The 23,171-nt window shown below is 47.8% G+C and overlaps 1 protein-coding gene across 1 annotated transcript in view; it reads right to left on the bottom strand.

Annotated features, from left to right (window-relative positions):
- Window positions 1–23,171, bottom strand: part of BTBD16 (BTB domain containing 16) — a 48,784-nt gene that overhangs the window by 2,876 nt on the left and 22,737 nt on the right. The window contains exons 12-13 of the mRNA XM_081192320.1: window positions 18,827–18,918; window positions 788–870 (exon numbers count right to left, since the gene is read on the bottom strand). Of these exons, the coding sequence (XP_081048446.1) occupies window positions 788–870; window positions 18,827–18,918 (175 nt within the window). The remainder of the gene's footprint in view (window positions 1–787; window positions 871–18,826; window positions 18,919–23,171) is intronic.

Genomic DNA, 23,171 nt, shown 5'->3' with positions numbered 1-23,171 from the left:
AGCTTCCCTCAACTAACTAGTTCCAGGATTCTTTGGGGGGAGCAGTGACAGTTCACACCCGGGACATCATGCTTTTAATGCATGCATTTTAACAAGCGATGTCCAGGGTGTGAACTGTCATGGCTTCATCATTATTGATTCATCATTATTTTCCGTAAACAATGTTAGAAATTAGATCCATGCTTCCATGTACACTTCTCCACTGTGTATCTGTTTTCAGTGTCCGACCTGAATGACAAGCCTCTACATACTTCAAAGCAGGCCTGGATTTTTATAGGCATAGACATACTGTATTTTTCGCTCTATAAGACACACTAGACCATAAGACGCACCTAGTTTTTGGAGGAGGAAATTAAGAAAAAAAATATTCTGAATCCCATAAGCCAGAACAGCAAGATGGATCGCTGCGCAGTGATGCCTCTTGCTGTTCTGGCTTCAGAGAAAGCAACAGAAAGCCTCTTCAGGGCAGGGGGAGCGTTCCTCCCGCTGCCCTCAAGAGGTTTCGCGCAGATATCCCAGAAGCCAGAACAGCAAGAGGGATCACTGTGCAGCAAAAGCAGCGATCCCTCTTGCTGTTCTGGCTTCTGAGATAGCTGTGCAGCCTGCATTCACTTCATAAGACGCACACACATTTCCCCTTACTTTTTAGGAGGGGAAAAGTGCATCTTATAGAGCAAAAAATGCGGTACTAGGAAAATATACCAGAGAAGAAAACTGTGAAGTTAAAAAGACCTAAAAAGAACTAAAACCCCCCCATTTGCTCAGTATAGTAAGCATACCAACTCACTGCATGGTAATGATCAGACAAGATCCTCGTCAGCCACGGCAGAGGAAGGAAGTTAATTTCCCAGAGTTCCTCCAGATGCCTGCCTTTGGGAAGAAGAAAGGAAAATGAATTATTATTAATTTTCTGGTAATCAGAAAACAGAAAAGAGATGTCACTGCACCTGCTGAGTCTGATATTATTGGTGATGCACTTGCAAGGCTTTGCAGGCACAACACTAAAAGCAGGAAGAGTTTTTGGAAAGGGGAGACACAGCAAGAATGCAAAAGGGAAGCCCAGGCATGTGAGCTGGGATTTTAAGGCCACACCTTGTTGAAGAATATGAGCAGCTAAGAAGCTGTGAGGTCAAAGCAGAGAGAGGAACTGATGAATTCATCAGGAGAGAACGGGTTGCAGAAAGACAGAGAAAGGGTGGCCCTGACCACATCATCATGTGCCCCTTCAATGTACCAGCCTCATGGGAATGCAAACCCTCAACAGAAAAATGAATCCTACCCCTGGTATAAATCTCCCACCCACCTGTCTAGCTATGGCACCATTCACTTAGTTCAATCACTACTTTGTCCAAGTTGACTCTCCTTTATACGTTCTGCACAGTGCCCCTTCCTGCTTCTGCTCAGCATTCCGCCAAAATTAAAAACTGTCAGATAAAGTTTTCTTTTTGACAACCATGCACAGATCCTCAATTGTTTCAACAACTGGGATTTGCACAGTTTGCAGGGGTGCCATTCCTCCTTCCCTGTGCTTCTGCAGGCCAGACACAAATGCCAAGAATCAGGTTTAACAACATTTGGCTGGGTTTTACATTAACCTGCTTTTTGAGATGCTCACAGCACAATGAGGAAGGAATTAATCTGGGCTCTCGTCTTTGTTACTGCTGCCGAAGAATGCAGTGCTGTTTGCGTATAGCAAAGTATGCATTTCAGTTTCATGGCCAGAAATGGCTTTGCATGATGTCATCACAGTCTATTCAGGCAGAAAGAAGTCAATGTAACATGGGCTTGCTATTGAAAGCAGCTATTGTTCCAAAACAAATGTACTGACAAAGTGGGTGAATCAAAAAGATTTCTTGTTAAATGTGGTTTCTTTTAAAGGGCGCATGACAATAAGCTTCCATTCTTCTTTCCCTCTCACATCGCAAAATGTACAAAAAGTGCCTTTCACGTAGTTGGTGCTGGATAAGCATTAAATAGTGAGAGGCATTACAACAGAAAGTAGAAACTTCAATGTCTGCACTTGGCTAATGCTTTTATTAGGGCCAACCAACATGTCACAAAAATGTGGCAAGCCTTTGAGTTCTCCAAAACTCTCCAGGCGAGAACCTTCTCCCATCACCTGAACCAGAACCTATCCACAACCTTATAAGTTGTGACGAATTGCAGCCCCCTACCCACCACACCCTAGGTCAGCGCAACCCCACTGGTTCTTTAAACAACACGAAGAGAGAGACACAAGACAACTCGAACGGGTTGGCAGGGAATCGCCCCACATAATAGATAAGCAAGATGGCTAACCTAAAAGCAATTACATTAAACGTGAGGGGGCTGGGAAACCCCATCAAAAGGAAACGCATCACCTCATACATAAACACCATGAAACCACACATCACCTTCCTACAAGAAATACACAACCCACCCAAAGGCAGCAAACTCCTGAGCGACCCCCGCTTCAGTCAACAGTGGGTCACACGAGGCTCAGGGAAAGCTTGTGGGGTAGCCATAATACTCAGTAGAGACCTGAACTTCACTGCCACAACAGTCCTCAAGGACAAAAAAGGCAGATTCATTTTCGCTAAAGGGACACTAGATGGCAAAATCAAACTGACAATCGGCTCCATATATGCCCCAAACACGAAACAATTGGAATTCTTCCAGAAGACTCTAAACAAATTCCTCTCCTTCTCTGAAGGGGAAGCAATCCTAGGAGGGGACCTCAATCTGAATATGAAAGGTATATCCCTGAAAGACATCCACCCCACAACCCCATGGGCAACCTTCCTCCGAAGGAAACCCCCAACAACCAGGAACTCTTACAAGTTACTAAAAATGCTAAAAAACAGGGGTCTCTACGACATTTGGGGTGAGCAAAACCCGGGAGACATCAGCCATACATTCCAATCGGGACGCCATGATACAGTGTCCAGACTGGACAGCATTCTACTCACACAGGGTCTGATCCCCTCAGTAGAATCAACAAACATAGGTAACATCAAAATCACAGACCACGCCCCAGTAGAAGTCATTGTTAAAATAGGAGAAGGAACACAAACCACCCCATCATGGTCCTTCAGTCCCATCCTAACTACAAACAAACAAATTAGAGAGAGTCTCACAAAAACCCTCCAAAACTACTTCAAAGAAAACGATGTAAACAATATAACAACCCCCCTCCTATGGGACGCAATGAAAGCGGTCACCAGAGGAGCTTGCATAAAAGAGAAAACATTCCTTAAAAAACAAACCTCCTCAAAAATTAGCAAAACAGAACAAGACATCATAGCCCTCTCATCACGCTACAAACAAACAGGATCTAAAAAACTCCTCAAACTTATAGAACAAAAAAGGAGAGAACTAGACTCCCTAGAAATTAACAAAACAATGATCAACATTTTATACTCTAAACAACGTTTCTACGAATATGGAGGGAAAAACTCCAGATTACTAGCAAATAGATGTAGGAAAAAAGCACTCAAAACAAGAATACACTGCATCACCAAAAAAGACGGCAACATAACATTCTCCCCCGAAGAAATAACCTCAGAATTTGCAGAATTCTACTCCAACCTATACACCTCCCATAACCCACCAGAGAAGGAAATCAGAACATTTCTAGCAGGACTGAACATGCCTACCCTAACTGATGAGGAACAGGAATTCATGGACAGCCCTATCACCCCAGAGGAAATAGATGCAGTCCTCAAAAACCTGAAACCACACAAAGCCCCAGGCCCAGACGGCTTCACAGCAGAATTCTATAAGAAATTCAAAGAACCCTTGATGCCCTACATGACCCGCCTATTCAACAACATCATAAAAGGGGGCCCCATCCCCAAAACCTGGACCCACTCCAGAATAGTCTGCATCCCAAAACCACTAAAAGACAGCCTCAAAGTAGAATCATACCGCCCAATCTCATTAATTAACCAAGACTACAAGATATTCACATCAATCTTGGCCAACCGCCTAAAAATCTTCCTACACAAGTTAATAGCCCCAGACCAGACTGGCTTTGTCCCTGGCCGCAATATAACAGACCCCATCAGGAAACTACTGAACCTGATCGAACACAGCAAGGCAACCAAACTCCCATTGACAATTATGTCCCTAGACATCCTCAAAGCTTTTGATTGCTTGGAGTGGAAATACATACTAGCAGTACTAACTAACATGAAATTTGGCCCCAACTTCCTACAAACCCTCAAACAAATATACTCCCAAGCCTCAGCAAAATGCAGAACTATCAATATGGATTCTAACACTATAGCTATCCAAAGAGACACGAAACAAGGATGCCCACTGTCTCCCTTCTTATTTATCCTGGCTCTGGAACCCCTAGCAATCCACATCCGAGCAGCCACAGACATCAAGGGAGTGGAAATAAAAGGCAGAACCTATAAATTAGGGCTCTTTGCAGATGACCTAATGGTCACAACACCAGACCCCATAAGCACAGCAACCTCCCTAATCAGAGAACTCAACACATTTGCAATGGTGTCGGGCCTACAGGTAAATTTTACAAAGTCAGAAGCTATGTGCTTCAACACCCCTCCTCACACCCAAAAAGAACTCACGAAGGTCACCACAATAAAACTTTGCCACAACAAGTTCAGATACCTAGGGGTACAAATAACCAGAAACCTCAATAAATTGTACCTCCACAACTACAAGCCCCTGTGGCGACAAATTAACAAAGACCTAAAGAGATGGAATAACATGAACTTCACTCTCTCAGACAAAATAGCCATGATCAAAATGATCACACTCCCAAAACTAACCTACCTATTCCAAACCCTCCCAATCTGGATCCCCTCAACCTCAGAGTTTGTAGGGCAGCAGTTGAAGAAGGAGCAAAAAGGGTTTTCTTGTGTGTGTGTTTCTTGTGGCTGATTAGCTGTTTTCCATGTGTAAAGGTCAGAGGGGGCAGGGTTTCTGTTGAGGCAGGGGATTAGCTGTGGGAGGAGCTTATCAGAGTTTGTAGGGCAGCAGTTGAAGAAGGAGCAAAAAGGGTTTTCTTGTGTGTGTGTTTCTTGTGGCTGATTAGCTGTTTTCCATGTGTAAAGGTCAGAGGGGGCAGGGTTTCTGTTGAGGCAGGGGATTAGCTGTGGGAGGAGCTTATCAGAGTTTGTAGGGCAGCAGTTGAAGAAGGAGCAAAAAGGGTTTTCTTGTGTGTGTGTTTCTTGTGGCTGATTAGCTGTTTTCCATGTGTAAAGGTCAGAGGGGGCAGGGTTTCTGTTGAGGCAGGGGATTAGCTGTGGGAGGAGCTTATCAGAGTTTGTAGGGCAGCGGTGCGCGCCTAGCGGCGCGCGCAGTTATATCCATCTTTTAGATTTAGGGGAGCTAGTCTCAAACGTTTGTTGGGGAAGACCTAGGTTTTTTTTTTTTTTTGTGGGCGAAGTTATTTGTCCTGTCTTCAAGCTTTTTATGATGGAGGACCTCTGTAGCCACCCCCAACAACACGATCTCGAGATGGAAGGGGAGGGAACAGCTGCAGTCGCCTGCGATTCCTGCGCAATGTTTGCCATCTTGCCAAAGGTTGCAGGCAGCTTCACCTGCAGCAATTGCATGTTGATTGCCCTTTTAAAAGACAAAGTCCAGCAACTGGAGGAACGTGTAGCTACGCTCCAAAGAATTAGAGAGCTGGAGCTCTTCTTGGAAGCAACAGAGCACACCGTCCCCACCAAGGAGGAGACAGGGGACTCCCCTGAGAAGGAGGCTAGTTCATCAACACAGGAGCCAGATATATGGAGAAACGTGACTCAAAGAAGTAGGAGGCCCAGGGTTCACTCTGATTGTTTAGAAATACACAATCGCTTTGAGGTCCTCTCCCCTAGCATGGAAGACGAAGAGCAGACTCCATTTGAGGATCTCTCCCTCATTACAGTCGATCAGGTATATGAAGACGAGCAGCAAAGTCAGTCCTCAGGGAATGTGCAGGCGACCTTGGAACGGACAGCTCACGGAAGAACCCCGACCAAACCCAAGAGGAGGCGTGTAGTGGTGATAGGGGATTCCCTACTGAGGGGAACAGAAGCAGTGATCTGTGGGCCTGACAAGATGTCTCGGGAAGTGTGCTGTCTCCCCGGGGCTAAGATCCAAGATGTAACTGAACGACTGCAAGGAATCATAAAACCCACTGACAAATACCCCTTCCTCTTGGTTCATGTGGGAACCAATGACACTGCAAGCAATAGCCTCCAGAAGATCAAAAGAGACTACGAGGCTCTCGGCAGGAAATTGAAGCAACTAAATGCACAAATTGTCATCTCGTCTGTCCTCCCAGTTGAACGACGTGGCCCAGGGAGAGAGGGGAAAATAGTGGAAGTGAACAGCTGGCTTCGCAAATGGTGTAAACAGGAACGGTTTGGATTCTTAGATCACGGACTGCAGTTTCTTGAAGATGGACTTCTGGCAAGTGATGGGCTGCACCTCACAACGGTTGGGAGGAATGTTTTTGCCAAAAATCTCAGAAATCTCATCAAGAGGGCTTTAAACTGACTAATGTGGGGGAGGGAGACAGTGCTCCTGAAGGTAGGAGTCTATCAATTAATGAAGATGATCATCCAAATGTCATAGACCAAATGGAGCAAACAGCACGCAGACCTAGTGGTGGGAGGAAAAAATCCTTAAATAAGAGACACGGGGGAATGATTAATGGACTTCAATGTCTGTACACTAATGCGCAAAGCATGGGAAATAAACAAGATGAGCTTGAGCTCTTGGTACAGCAAACTAAATATGACATAATAGGCATCACTGAAACCTGGTGGGATAAGTCCCACGATTGGAATGTAATAATGGGGGGATACAATCTATTTCAGAGAAACAGACCAGACAAGAAAGGAGGAGGAGTGGCGTTATATGTCAGGGATGTGTATACCTGTGAAGAGATCCAAGATTTAGAACCTCAAAGCCAATGTGAGAGCATTTGGGTCAAAATTAAGGGAGAGAAGAATAACAGAGACCTCATTGTGGGAGTTTACTATAGATCCCCAAGCCAAACGGAGGACATAGATGATGCCTTCCTGGAACAGATGGCCAAGCATGCAAAAGGAAGGGAGATAGTAGTAATGGGGGACTTCAATTACCCGGATATTTGTTGGACGTCAAACTCAGCCAAGAGCATAAGGTCAAACAGATTCCTCACTGGCCTTGCAGACAACTTCATTGTCCAGAAAGTGGGAGAAGCAACAAGAGGAACAGCCATTTTAGATCTGGTCCTAACCAATGTTGATGACCTGGTTAGTGGGGTAGAAGTGGAAGGATCATTAGGCGCGAGTGATCATGCTCTTCTGAAGTTTACTATACAGCGGAAAGGAGCAGCCAAGCATACTAGGACTCAATTTCTTGACTTTAAGAAAGCCGACTTCATAAAACTTAGGGAAGTGCTGGGTGAGATCCCATGGACAGCAATACTAAAAGGAAAGGGAGTTCATGATGGCTGGGAGTTTGTTAAGAGGGAGATAGTAAAAGCACAACGTCAGGCAATACCAATGAGACGGAAACATGGAAGGTGCCTAAAGAAGCCAGGGTGGCTATCTAAAGAACTTTTAACTGAATTAAGATTTAAAAAGGATGTGTACAAAAAAATGGAAAAGGGGGGAAACCACCAAAGAGGAATTCAAGCAAATAGCCAGCACGTGTAGACACAAAGTCAGAAAAGCTAAAGCACAGAATGAACTCAGGCTTGCTAGAGAGGTTAAAAGCAACAAAAAAGGCTTTTATGGGTATGTTCGTAGCAAAAGGAAGAACAAAGAAACAGTGGGGTCACTCAGAGGAGAAGATGGTGAAATGCAAACAGGGGACACAGAAAGGGCTGAACTCCTCAATGCCTTCTTTGCCTCAGTCTTCTCTGATAAAGAAAACAATGCCCGACCTGAAGAATTTGGAGCAAATGATTCAGCAAAGGAAACACAGCCCAGAATAACTAAGGAGACAGTACAAGAATACTTGGCTAGTTTAGATGTATTCAAGTCTCCAGGGCCAGATGAACTGCATCCAAGAGTATTAAAAGAACTGGCAGATGTGATCTCAGAACCACTGGCAGTCATCTTCGAGAAATCCTGGAGAACAGGCGAAGTCCCGGCAGACTGGAGGAGGGCAAATGTTGTCCCTATTTTCAAAAAGGGGAAAAGAGAGGACCCAAATAATTACCGCCCAGTCAGTCTGACATCAATAGCAGGGAAGATTCTGGAGCAGATCATTAAGCAAACAGTCTGTGAGCACCTAGAAAGGAATGCTGTGATCACCAATAGTCAGCATGGATTTCTGAAAAATAAGTCATGTCAGACTAACCTGATCTCATTTTTCGACAGAATTACAAGCCTGGTAGATGAAGGGAACTCAGAGGATATAGCCTACCTTGATTTCAGTAAGGCATTTGACAAGGTGCCCCATGATATTCTTGTAAAGAAGCTGGTAAAATGCGGTCTTGACTCTGCTACCACTCAGTGGATTTGTAACTGGCTGACTGACCGAACCCAAAGGGTGCTCATCAATGGTTCCTCTTCATCCTGGAGAAGAGTGACTAGTGGGGTGCCACAGGGTTCTGTCTTGGGCCCGGTCTTATTTAACATCTTTATCAACGACTTGGATGATGGACTCAAGTGCATCCTGATCAAATTTGCAGATGACACCAAACTGGGAGGGGTGGCTAACACCCCAGAGGACAGGATCACACTTCAAAACGACCTTGACAGATTAGAGAACTGGGCCAAAACAAACAAGATGAATTTTAACAGGGAGAAATGTAAAGTATTGCACTTGGGCAAAAAAAATGAGAGGCACAAATACAAGATGGGTGACACCTGGCTTGAGAGCAGTACATGTGAAAAGGATCTAGGAGTCTTGGTTGACCACAAACTTGACATGAGCCAACAGTGTGACGCGGCAGCTAAAAAAGCCAATGCAATTCTGGGCTGCATCAATAGGAGTATAGCATCTAGATCAAGGGAAGTAATAGTGCCACTGTATTCTGCTCTGGTCAGACCACACCTGGAGTACTGTGTCCAGTTCTGGGCACCACAATTCAAGAAGGACACTGACAAACTGGAACGTGTCCAGAGGAGGGCAACCAAAATGGTCAAAGGCCTGGAAACAATGCCTTATGAGGAACGGCTAAGGGAGCTGGGCATGTTTAGCCTGGAGAAGAGGAGGTTAAGGGGTGATATGATAGCCATGTTCAAATATATAAAAGGATGTCACATAGAGGAGGGAGAAAGGTTGTTTTCTGCTGCTCCAGAGAAGCGGACACGGAGCAATGGATCCAAACTACAAGAAAGAAGATTCCACCTAAACATTAGGAAGAACTTCCTGACAGTAAGAGCTGTTCGACAGTGGAATTTGCTGCCAAGGAGTGTGGTGGAGTCTCCTACTTTGGAGGTCTTTAAGCAGAGGCTTGACAACCATATGTCAGGAGTGCTCTGATGGTGTTTCCTGCTTGGCAGGGGGTTGGACTCGATGGCCCTTGTGGTCTCTTCCAACTCTAGGATTCTATGATTCTATGATTCTATGATTCTAACCCAACTTCACAGTTGGCAGAGAAAACTACACTCTTTCATCTTCTCACATAAAAAACCAAGAATAAGCCCCAAATATCTGCACCTCCCCACCTCAGAAGGAGGATGGGGAATCCCCAACATAGAAGCATATTACAATGCCAACCAAATACGCCATATAATCCCTTATATACTAGAAGATGAGACAAAACAATGGGTACACCTAGAGAGGGACACAATTGAAAACACCTGCACCACAACATACCCACTCCTCCCAAACAAACTAAAGAAAATTCCCACAACACTTAACAGGTACACACAGACCATGCTCAAAGCATGGAAAACACAAATAGGCAAACTATCCCCAACCCCATCCCCACTAATCCCCCTGGCGTACCACCCATTATTCCACCATGCAGCACAAAACCTCAAGATAAAAACCTGGCGAACCAAAGGCTTATATCGCCTAATAGACTTTTATAAAAATAACAAACCCTTGTCAACACAAGAAATACAAGACAAACTAGAAGACACCTGTCAGGGGTTCAGGAGCAGAGGCAAGGGCAAGGGAGGAAACAGAGAGCGAGGGGGAGGAGGCAGAAGAAAAGATGAGTGATGACGACGACCCGAGATCTCCGAGTCTTTCCAGTGAATCGGAAGATTCACAGAAAGGAGCACCAGTGGCCAGGGCAAGGGGGGAGCCTAGGGGGACACCCCAGCAAGATAGAGCCAGAGGGGACTCAGAGGAGAGCAGTTGGAAATCGGGACCAGCGTCACCGCCAGAGAGCAGGGAAGAGGAAGGGAGCCAGGGATTAAGCACTGGCAGCTCACAACAGGGGGGAGGGCATGAGTCAGGAGTGGCCACACCTCCATCGGGGAGCGAAGAAACGGTCAGACGGAAAGTGGAAGGTTGGGCGCGCGCGCCAAGTTCAAATGCACAGGAAAGTGACGCAGTAGGCAGCCCTGAAAGAGAGCCAGGTCCTAAAGCCCGGCGCAAGGAGACAGGAGGGTCCGGGGGGTCGGCGTCAGAAGAATCCAGGAAGGAAGAGACCCCGGGGGGCAGAGGGACCCAGAGGAGAACAGTCAGGCGGAAAAGGTGGAGCAGGGCTAGGATATTAAGTTGGTGCACAAAGGGCGGAGACTCAGACGGAGCTTCGCCGATCTAGCCACTAGACATAGAGTTGCACGCAGTAGCTTGAGAATGGAAACTGTAACTCAATAAAGACTTTTACTTAATGATCGCTGGCTAGCGTGATCCTCTGTGAGCTAGGATCTGGAAGCAACTCTGACAGTAAGCTCCGTCTCTTAATTGTGGGCATCTACAGCCTCGAGGTGAGGAGAGAAGCAGGTGCCTACTAGCGAGCTCACGAACGGCAGACGACATGACGGCTGAGCAGCAGATAGCGGAACTCAGAGAAGCAGTGTCACAACTGAATGCCGAGGCTCTCGCATCCAGGAAGAGAGAGGAGGAGGCAGCTGCCGCCTGCAGGGATCTCCAGGTCAGGTTGGACATGCTTACTAAGCAAGGGCAACTGACACCCAAACAGGAGGGAATTGGGTTGGCGAGACGAACAGGCGGTCTGGTCTCTCACTTCGATGGGAATCTGCAACAGTACCCCAACTTTAGAGCAGATGTAATGTGTGCACTGCAACTGCTGAAAAAAGACTTTAGAGATGAGCAAGAGAAAGTGGGATTCATCATGTCCCATTTGCATGGAGATGCAAAAGCATGGCTGCGCAATTTGTGGAGGGATGGGGATCCGGCGCTCCAAAATGCGGATGCCTTTATTAAAGCGATGGATGGGTGTTTTTTATCAAGCATTGACATGGATCTTGCTCGGCAGCAGATACATGGACTGAAGCAAGGGAGGGCCAGCGTCAGGCAGTACCATGCACGCTTTTTCGCTTTGGTCAGTGCCCTGGAATGGGACAGAGATTCGGCTCCTGTAAGAGACCTGTTTTGGGAGGGATTGCACGGCTCGGTTAAAGATGAAATTGCGAGGGGGGAGAGACCCCGGACCACGCAGGAGATCGTTCAGAGGGCGCTGGCAGTGGGGGTGCGGCTGGAAGAACGTCCGTGGAGCAGGGACGAAGGGCGTGGCGGGCGCGAACCAGCCAGGGGCTCCTCCTTCCTTCCCAGAGAAGCAGCGCGTGCGCAATCCACGCATCCACCAGGAGGAGGGGTGGAACCTATGGAGGTTGGAAGTGCAAGGGCTCAGTCAGCAGCCAGAGCCCTAGCACCGGCAACAGTGAAAGCGAAGCCTCCTAGAGGGAACAGGAAGTGTTATATCTGCGAGGATCCACAGCATATGGCGAAAGAGTGTCCCCGGAGGCTCCACAAGCACACTGCAGCCTCAGCAATGGTAACTGCAGCAACGCAGCAAGGAGTACCACAGCAGGGAAACGACGATGTCTGGCTGGAGGAAGAGGCACTGGGGCCCAGCCAGACGTGTCAGTGAAGCAGTCCCAAGAGATTTTACCGCCCATGGACCCCCTCCCGCCCAAACCAGTGGTAAGGCTCACCGCATCGCTCCAGCTGCCCAATGGAATCACCATGGACGTGCCAATCACCATTGACTCAGGAAGCAATGCGGACTTTATAGGGCAGGACTTTGTCGACCGGCACGCTATACAGTTGCTGCCTGCCACGCTGCCCCTGCAGGTTGTCACGGTGGATGGCAGGGAGCTGCTAGGGGGGCAAGTGGTGAAGCAGACGCCACCAATGGTGATGCGGCTTGGGAATCACAGGGAAATCATCAGCTTCAACGTCACTCAACTATCGGACACGCCCATTGTATTGGGCATGAGTTGGCTGGACAAGCACAGCCCAACGCTGGCTTGGTACCAGAGGCAGCTGACCTTCGGCTCTTCCTTTTGTGCTGAACACTGTATCATGCCCCGGCAGGAAGGAGAGGAAGAGGAGTCACAGCTGCTGCTAGGCACGCTGCAAGCGATTCCCCACAAGTACGCAGAATTTTTGGAGGTTTTCTGCGAGAAGGAGGCAGACAGGCTGCCCCCCCACAGACCATATGACTGCAAAATTGACCTGCTGCCAGGGGCGGCGCTGCCTAAAGGAAAGCTGTATTCCATGTCTGAGGACGAACTGCAGGAACTCAAAGAGTTCATAGATCATAATTTGGAGCGCGGTTTCATCCGGGAGTCCAAGGCAGCGGGGGGCAGTCCTGTATTCTTTGTTAAGAAGCGGGACACGCCCCAAAAAAGGCTTGTAGTGGACTATCGCATCTTAAACAGTGTGACCAAGCCATCGGACTTCCCCATGCCCCGAATCGACGACCTCCTCGCCAAGGTACGGAAGGGCAGCGTGTTCACCAAGTTAGACCTGCGAGGGGCGTACAACCTCATTCGCATGCGGGAAGGAGATGAGTGGAAGACAGCCATGTTCACGCCACTGGGCACCTACGAATATAGAGTTATGCCTTTTGGATTGCAAAATGGCTCCCACGTTTTTCAAGCGTTCATGCATCACGTGTTGGCGGGGCTCCTCTACAAGACGTGCGTCTGTTTCTTAGATGACATCCTGATCTTTTCGGAATCGCAGCAGGAGCATGACAGACACGTCAAGGAAGTGCTGAGCAGGCTGCAGCAGCATAGGCTCTACGCCAAGCTGGAGAAGTGCCAATTCGACGTGACGGAGGTGGATTTTCTGGGCTACAAGTTGTCTGACAAGGGGCTCGCCATGGACAGCGCCAAGGTTCGAGCGGTGTTGCATTGGAAAAGCCCACGCAACCGGAAGGAGGTCCAACGGTTTGTCGGCTTCGCGAACTTCTATCGCAAGTTTATCAAAGGCTTCGCTATGCAGACAGCGGCCATCACGGACACGCTTAGCTCCAAGAAAAAGAAGTTCATCTGGACAGAGCAGGCGGAGCAGTCCTTTCAGGCACTCAAACGTCTCTTCGCGTCGGAAGAGCAGCTGCTGCATGTCGACCCCAGCAGGCCGATGAGGGTCGAGACAGACGCCTCGGACAGAGCCGTGGGAGCAGTCCTGCTGCAGAAAGACCCGCAGGGGGTTTGGCGTCCGGGAGCGTTTTACTCCAGGAAGCTCAGCAAGTCCGAACAGAACTACACCATCTGGGACAGGGAGTTGCTGGCCATTCATGCAGCGTTCAAAGCGTGGAGGCACTTCCTGATCGGTGCCAAGCACACAGTGCAGGTCTGCACGGACCACAAGAATCTGGAGCACTGGCGCACGGCACAGTTCCTGAACCAGAGGCAGATACGTTGGGCTGAGTTCTTTGCGAACTTCGACTTCCGAATAGAGTACGTCCCGGGGGACACCAACATCATGGCGGACGCTCTCTCCCGTAAGCCACAGTATCTAGAGGACGCCACGCCAGCGGCCGCCATGCACATCTTCGCACCAACAGTGTGGGCGTGCGCTGCGGCAACAGTGGACCTGGAGGCGGTGCGACGAGCGTTGCAGGATGACTCCTTCGCGCAAGCAAAGATGGCAGAGGTGCAAAGGGGCACGGCAGCGACCAACGAGTTCCAGCTGAGAGATGGATTGCTCATCCGTAAAGGGGCCATCTACGTGCCGGGAGACGAACTTCGCGCCAAGGTACTGCAGCAGCTGCACGACGCGCCCACTGCCGGGCACTTTGGCAAGGAGAAGACGGTGGAATTAGTCGCCAGGGACTTCTGGTGGCCCGGAATGAGAGGGGAGGTCACGGACTACGTGGCGAGGTGTGACACCTGCCAGAGGGCCAAACCAGTGCACAGACCGCCGGCCGGACTGTTGGAACCGCTGCAAACTCCGGTCGAACCATGGGAGAGAGTGGCCCTGGACTTTGTCACGGATCTGCCCAGTTCGAGGGGCAAGACGGCCGTGCTGGTGGTGGTGGACTTGTTCTCCAAGATGGCACATTTCATCCCATGTGCTAAGGTGGCCACGGCGGAGCAAACCGCCAAACTGTTCATAGACCACGTGTTCAAGGTTCACGGTCTGCCACGGTCTATTCTGTCCGACCGGGGGCGGCAGTTCATCTCGAATTTCTGGCAGAAGCTGATGGGCTTCCTGAACGTCAAGATCAACCTGGCGTCGGCGAGACACCCGCAGACCAACGGGCAAGCGGAGCGGGTCAATGCCATCATGCAGCAGTACCTGAGGTGTTATGCGAATCAACAGCCTGCGACGTGGGTGGATTACCTGCCGCTCGCCGAGTTCGCCTACAACAACACGAAGCACGTGTCCACGGGGGTCACGCCGTTCTTCGCCAACAACGGGAGGCACCCCAGAACCTTCCCGGGACTGGAAAGAATGGGGGAGGGGGAGCCGCAGACAGCAGATGCGTTCGCGTCGGAGTTGCAGGAGGTCCACGATCAGCTGCGGCGGCACCTGGAGCTGGCCAAACATGCATACAAGGTGCAGGCAGACAAACACAGAAGAGTTGGCGAAGAGATCCATGTGGGGGACTGGGTCTGGTTAGCAGCCCACGCAGTGCCGGCCAGGTCGTTGGCCAAGAAGAAGCTGGGGCATAAGCAACTGGGGCCCTACCAAGTCGAAGAGCAGGTCAACCCGGTGGCTTTCAGGCTGGCGCTTCCGGAGGGTTCCAGAATGCATCCGGTGTTCCACAGATCGGTGCTCACTCCCTACAAGGCACCGCACAGGTTTCAGGAACCCGGAACGGCACCGAGTCCGCTCAGAGAAAGAACCGGGCACACGGGAGTGGCACAGGAGGAGCGCATCAACGAAGTCACGGAGATTTTGGACTCCAGATGGGGGGAAGAGGGGGTAGAATACCTTCTCGCCAAGGAGGGCACCCCGGCCAGTGCGAACAGCTGGGTGCCGGGCTACGCCTTGGACGAACCTCTGCTCAAAGACGAGTTTCATGCCCTCTTCCCACATAGACCAATGCCAGCAGACTTTTTCGACGACTGGCTTTTCACGCCCACGCTTTCTGCCAGCACGTTCCGGGGGTTCGACTCGGACGAGGACCCGATACGAGACGCCCGTTCCCCGGAGGGGTCCCCCTCGGGATCTGCCTCAGAACCCTCGTATTGGTGGGACGACAGACCAGAGGAGCAGTGGCGCAGGAAGTGGCTGGAAGGTCCAGGACGAGCAACGCCGCCAGGAGGAAGTGAGGGAGAGACGGACATGGACGTTTTCGGGGACGACCCTGGTTTCGAGCACGGCGGCACAGAGATGGAAGAGGAGGTGACCGTCGTCGACGAGAGCAGGGAGGAAGAACCGGGAGACTTCAGATGGAGGCCCGCCACGAGAAGCGAACTGTATCCGACGTTCGTCCCTCTGACACAGCAGCACCCAGCTCCCGCACCGGAAGGAGGGGAGGGGGGAACGGGGGGCTTCGAGGGGGGATGGATGTCAGGGGTTCAGGTGCAGAGGCAAGGGCAAGGGAGGAAACAGAGAGCGAGGGGGAGGAGGCAGAAGAAAAGATGAGTGATGACGACGACCCGAGATCTCCGAGTCTTTCCAGTGAATCGGAAGATTCACAGAAAGGAGCACCAGTGGCCAGGGCAAGGGGGGAGCCTAGGGGGACACCCCAGCAAGATAGAGCCAGAGGGGACTCAGAGGAGAGCAGTTGGAAATCGGGACCAGCGTCACCGCCAGAGAGCAGGGAAGAGGAAGGGAGCCAGGGATTAAGCGCTGGCAGCTCACAACAGGGGGGAGGGCATGAGTCAGGAGTGGCCACACCTCCATCGGGGAGCGAAGAAACGGTCAGACGGAAAGTGGAAGGTTGGGCGCGCGCGCCAAGTTCAAATGCACAGGAAAGTGACGCAGTAGGCAGCCCTGAAAGAGAGCCAGGTCCTAAAGCCCGGCGCAAGGAGACAGGAGGGTCCGGGGGGTCGGCGTCAGAAGAATCCAGGAAGGAAGAGACCCCGGGGGGCAGAGGGACCCAGAGGAGAACAGTCAGGCGGAAAAGGTGGAGCAGGGCTAGGATATTAAGTTGGTGCACAAAGGGCGGAGACTCAGACGGAGCTTCGCCGATCTAGCCACTAGACGTAGAGTTGCACGCAGTAGCTTGAGAATGGAAACTGTAACTCAATAAAGACTTTTACTTAATGATCGCTGGCTAGCGTGATCCTCTGTGAGCTAGGATCTGGAAGCAACTCTGACAACACCCAAATGCCCTGGTTAACACAACACCAACTACATGGCCTCTTAAACAACCCAACAGTAAAATCAGCAGCAGCTAGGCCCCTGACAACCTTCGAAAACCTCCTAACAACAAAGGGAAACGGTAAAGGGACGGTATCCACAATATACAAAATACTACTCCAAAATCCCGCAAATCCCCTAGACACAATCAAAAAACAATGGGAGAATGACATAGGCTATGAGATTAACCCCACTCAATGGACAAGAATGTGGTCTAAACCCCCCTTTAAATCCATATCAACGAAAAGAAAAGAACTCACACTGAAACTCACCTACAGGTGGTACCTAACACCAAGGAAACTAGCACTAATACACCCAGGAACCTCACCAAAATGCTGGAGAGGGTGCACCTCCACAGGCACATACCTCCACATGTGGTGGGGGTGTCCCAAAATCCAGCTATTCTGGACAACAGCCATACAAGAAATATGTAAAATAACTATGCAAGTAATAGACATCACCCCAGAATTGGCCCTACTAAACATCTTCCAAGACAACAATGCCCATTTACACCACAAAGAACTCATAACCCACCTGCTCTCAGCAGCCAGAAACACCATAACCAGACACTGGAGAGACCTGTCAGGAGTAAGCATGGACCAATGGTACCAAATAGTATGGGAAACAGCCCTACTAGAAAAATTAACTAATAAACTGAAACTGACACGGGGACAAACAGAAGAAGACGCCTTCACCCCGGTATGGCTCCCCTTTATTACATACACAGCCCAACAGGACAGTGACAATAATCCACCAACAGCATACAAATCAATATGGCTAACCTGATCCAAAACACCCACCCACCTCACCCACACACGAAAACAAAGATCACCACAGCCAATCACAAGGAAACAATCACACCCTAGGCCAACCCCAACCTCTCTCACCACCAAAGGAACACAAGTGAACAACACAAGCAACGCTGACACCAAACTCTACATACATTAAACATAATAGAAACACCACCACCCGACCCCAACCCTATCCATCCTCCCTCTCTCCACCCCTCCTCTTTTTTCTTTTTTCTTTTCCTCTCCCCCTAATGCCTCAACAAATGAAACGGATTTGTAAAAATGTTACATGGAAAAAAAAATACGAGGCACTACACTTCTGTAAAACAAGAAAATCCTGAATAAAATATATATTTAAAATAAAATAAAAATAATAATAATAAAAAGTTGTGACGAATTGCTACGCGGCAGGCGAAACCCAAATGGCAACAGCCAATCAGCCACGTGGGGAAAATTCTGACCGTGCCCCTGCCCCAACGACAGACGACACACGATGGCATAACAAGGTCAAGTGCACAAATCCTAAAAGAAGGGAGAGGTGGGCGAGTGTTCCGAATGCACACACTGAAAGAGGAAGCATAAATAGGTCCCTTGAACCGTTTGGACTGCGTCCCATTGGCCAGATTGTACCCAGCTTCGAGGGACCTACCAACTGGGTGTTGTGGCTGTCCAATCGTACCAACCCACAACACAGGGTGTTGGTTTTCCAGGTCTCACTGCAGTACATACCCTCTTTAAGGGAGGACCCGATTTCTAGTATCATGGAATATTGAATTTGTTTCAAAAAAGAGATAGCTGCAATAGATTTTGCCGAAACGAATGGAGGAAACACATAAAGAAAATATGCGTGGAATGTTTTGGATACATGAGTGGTCTCCAATGCTACATCTACTCAGAGTAGACCCAATGTGCATGGCTAATTTAGTTTAATTAATTTCAGTAGGTCTACTCTAAGCAGACCTTAGTTAGAAATGACTCTCTATTTGCAGTTATATACATGCATATACTAGTAGTTTTGTGTCTGTGTGTTATATGCGTGCACGCACGCATGCACGCACACACACATACATTCCTTGTGCATTTCCTCCAAGTATTTAAACTGTCTTATTGCAACTAAGCCCAAGTATGTGTAATGGAAGTAATCACATGCTCTTCCCCTGTAAACTCCTGCTTCCAGTTCCTTCCTCTGCTCCTTCCTATCTCTCTATTTTAAGATTATAAGCCTCTTGGGGTAGAGACTTCTGAAACCTGTTATTTGCAAAGTGCCATATGCATATGTAATTTTATATTAAAGAGGGCAGAGCAGACCTATGGAGTGGGGCACACAAAATTTGGGAGTGCATTTTGATTTGAAAAACTGATTGCGGCAGTATGTTTAGGTTCTAAAGAAAAAGTAAACTTACTTGAAGTGATGCCGTGTAAACGGAGGGACTGAAAAATAGCTATGTATCGCTGTCCTACTTCCCTTTCCAGGAAGGCACATATCTTGGGTAAGCTAAAAGCAAAACAATGGAGCAGAAAACTTTGTTTAAACCCAGCATGATTTCCTATCCAAGCTTAGTATTGCTACAGCTATTATTCATTTTCTACATGGAAAGCATCGGCAAACATTACAAGTGCAAATAGATTATTATTTGAGGTTTCTGTGCACATGCTGAAATACCAGAATGTGTCACTGCAATGAGTTATGCATGTGATTCTCATATGCAAGGCAAGTGAGATTCTACATGCATTTATTTCAGGCTTTGCCCAAGACAAAACTGATTTCCTAGTATGAAAGATACCAATGGTAATGCAACAGTAAGAATTAACTCTGTATTAACGTACCATTTTTATATGTAACTGTGTATTTTTGTAATATTTTGTTTTAAGTGCCTGTTGTTGCTTCAGCTGTTTTGTACACTGCTTAGAGATATTTTTAATATATTAAGTGGTATGGAAATTAAGTAATCAATCAATCAATCAATCAATCAATCAATCAATCGTTTCCCCAGGTTGGTTCTCCAACCATCTACCTTGATGTTATTCTTAATCAGGACTCACTCTACCCTGTCTTCTCCCCCACCCTCACCACAGACACAAACATACTGGCTTTAGTCATTTTTCCTCCCCCTGCCCTCTTTTCCATTGAGTCTGTAAAGAGTTCAGAAGTTTTTATTCTGTTTTCAGCTAGCCACAGTTTAGCATTACATTCACTCTGAGGTACAGTGGGCAATTGTAAGTATGGTCTAATGAAATAAGCCAGCTTCATAAACCAATCTTTGAGGTTGGCTTGGTTCAGTAAACCATGGTTTGTCCTGGTTCAGACACAACAATAAACTGTGGTTAGTTAGAAATGGAAGGAAATGTGTCTGATTACACACCGTGAAACAGAGGGGAGGTGTGCAAGCTCAAAGTTCACCTAGATGTGCTCATTTAATGATAAACCATAGTTTATTATTACATCCAAATGTAGCCACCATTCAAGCATATGATTCTACAATTGGGGGTGGGGGTGGGGGTTTTGCACCTCAAAGTTTTATATGAGAGTGACATACAAAGAATAATTCACTAAAAAACCCAACCCTCTGAAAGGTTATATGAAAGGTTTCTTAGAGGTTGATTCAAAGGTTGACTGCGTTATTAACAGCAGGAAATATCTAACCAACCATTTAGGTTATATAATGATTAATAGGAAATAGGAACTGTGTGAGGCCAAATCCTTGCCAGGGAGGAGGAAGCCAGGAGCACAGAGCTGGTAGACTAAACAAAAGGGTTCACTGATCTAAGTGGAGTCCTCAGGTAATATTTGATAAACAATCCAAATTTTTCCAAATGATTGAAGCAAGCCAGTGTCATTACTAGTTTTCTGTTTTACTTTGTGCTGATTTACACAAACTGGTCCAGGCTGCCTTGTTTTTAAAAGTGCCCAGATTAACCATTCCCAAAAATCCACCTTCATCTCCCCAGGGAAGTGTCAATTATAATGTTTCTGTCATTATGCTTTTTCTTATTCTACTGGGGAAGACACATAATAACCCTTGGTGGCAGAGGAAATTGCCATGCCCCCCCCAAAAAAAACCATCCCCAAATCCACATGCAGATTACAAAGGGGAGGGGTGGGAATCCTGAAGCTGGAAAATTTGGCTCACAAGGTGGCGTGTCCTACTTCTTGAAATTTTTGAGTTTTGTCTTTGAACAGCTAATCCCCCTATGCTGTATCACAAGCATGTCTACTCAAAACTGAGTTTGATAGGACTTACTCCCATGTAATTCTGCACAGGTTTGCATCCTAAAGGCCCTTTGAGCCCATTGAACTAGTTCCACAGTTTGGATCCTGCCTAAATCTCTGCCCATTCCTGTTTATGGATCTTTGCTGGACATTTTTCTCACTACTGTATACTTCTTTTCATGGGTATTTCTTTGCCGAAGAACAAAGGTATGCCACAATAGACCCAGCTCTAAATCACAGTTATTCATTAAGGAAGCTCTGAATGAAACGAGTCCTCAAGCCCCACCTCCACTCCTGGCTTCTTTTTCAGTGTTCATTTGCAACATTGCTCTCCCTAGATACTTTGAATACTTTATTTTTATAGATGCAAGGCAACCGGAAGTAAGTTCTCTGAAATCGAAGCAACCCACACCCTGCCTTTGAAAGGTCAGAGAAGAATCAGATGCCTGTTGCTGCAGTTCACTTCAAAAGGCAGAAAGGAACTGCAAAGTGGTTTTTTCCTCCGCTTTACACAATAGATCACTTTCAGCGACTTTACACAGAAAACAGCTGTTTTCTCTGCACATTATATTTGAGCTGGATGCACTACTTAAACACACAGGGATATTCACATTCTAATTATTGGAAGGCACTCTCTTGAGTAAGCATATTTGAACTAAGCATATTTTTATATGAACTATTTGAACTAAGCATATTTTAAAAGACTTATTTGCCTTCTAGAATACCGCTGTGCCTCTATTCTCCATTATCTTGCAGTGTCCAAAAGTTTGTTCAAACACTCAAAAAGTTAAGGAATGCTTGAGCACTGAAATACAGCTTTATAGTGTTATTTCAGTTTATTTCAGGAATTTCCATCCCACTCTTCAGGTAACAGACTGCTCCCAGCAGGTAACAGGGTAAAATATTTAAACAATATTAAGTACATTTCTTTGGCACCTCACTTCCCATCTGTGACTGAACCCAGTGGCGTAGCGTGGGGGGTGCAGGGGGGGGCCGCCCACACCGGGCGCAACATCTGGGGGTTAGGGGGCGCAAATCCACGGGTTAGGGGGCGCAAATCCACGGGTTAGGGGGCACAAATTACTTGCCTTGCCCCGGGTGCTGACAACCCACGCTACGCCACTGACTGAACCAAGTTCACATTCACAAAGCAAGCTTCCCTTAACCTCTGCAGAACCCTACCTCTCCCCCCTGAAATTTATCCCTAGGAATTGGAGGATATTTGGGAATGGGTTATGGCATGAGTGTCTATAGATTGCGTGTTTGTGTGTGTGGTGGGGAGTAAGCAGAAATCACTCCCGTTACATGAAGGGAGGAGCACAGACACAGAAAGCAGCTTAAAACTCATATGGTTGGAGCTGAGTGGCTAGTGTCAGAATAGGACTTTGGGGGGGCAGGTATCAAAGTCCCATTCAGTCACAGTGGCGTAGCGTGGGTTGTCAGCACCCGGGGCAAGGCAAGTAATTTGCGCCCCCTAACCCGTGGATTTTAGCACTCGAGTCCGAGCGCGCACCCCCCAGATGTTGCGCCCGGTGCAGCCGGCCCCCCCTGCATCCCCCACGCTACGCCACTGTTCAGTCACGAAGCTCACCAGCTGACCTTGGGCCAGTCACTATCTCTCAGCCTAATCTACCCCCATAGGGTTGTTGCGAGGATAAATTGAGGAGGTGGCTAACCAAGTACACCACCTTGAGCTTCCTAGAGGAACGTATAAATACAAGAAACAAATAAACAGACTTATACAATTATGAACTGTTTGGAGAAACCCAAACCTTAAGCTCCCTTTGGCTGGTGGAATTAGCTGTATGGTTATTTGGACAATGGCCAACAACTGGGAATTGGCAGCCATGTAGAGATTCTCCTACAGCTGCATGGGTAAACTGTATGAGGAGTGGCTTTAAACTAGCTCAAAGCTACCTCATTTCTGGTGCAGCTGCCGAACAATGCTAAGCTTTGTGCATCTGCTTCTTTTGTTGTTCTTTTCTGGAAAGGCACGTGCCAGCTCAAGGGATCCCCCTTGATTTGATTCAGCAACCCTCTTTAGCAGACTATTTTTGGGCAAACTGAAAACTGTGCTTGGAACATTTGCACCTGTTAAATTATAATCAATAAACACCACTGTGCTGATCGTAGGATTTGCTCCCTTTAAGAAAAAAGAAAAGATTTAAAATGTTCACACTTACTAACTTGCTGGATTGGGCTTTCCAGACCTACTATATATTGACTGAAATCCAAAAGAGAGATAAGCACACTTTCAGCCTGAGAAACCAATGTGCTAAAGCATGCATAACTCTTGTGTTCAACTGCAGTCATCAGATGCAAGTAAGTCTCACTGAAATCAACAGGACTTACTTTCCAATAATATGTTTAGGATTGGGGAACTATAATTGTTATGTACTGAGCTGAATATGATCCAAAAGGCAGCAGTCTGATTGGTCCTAGAACAATAGGATTCAGAATGCAGCAGCCTGATTGGTCCACAGGAGCCACCCAATCCAGCTCCAGGTGGAAGTGAATCTGCAACCTGATTGGCCTAC

The sequence above is a fragment of the Podarcis bocagei genome (assembly GCF_964188305.1).
Source record: "Podarcis bocagei genome assembly, chromosome: 4".
NCBI classification, from domain to species: domain Eukaryota; kingdom Metazoa; phylum Chordata; class Lepidosauria; order Squamata; family Lacertidae; genus Podarcis; species Podarcis bocagei.
The sequence above is the reverse complement of the archived record's forward strand: the minus strand, read 5'-3'. Positions and strand labels throughout refer to the sequence as shown.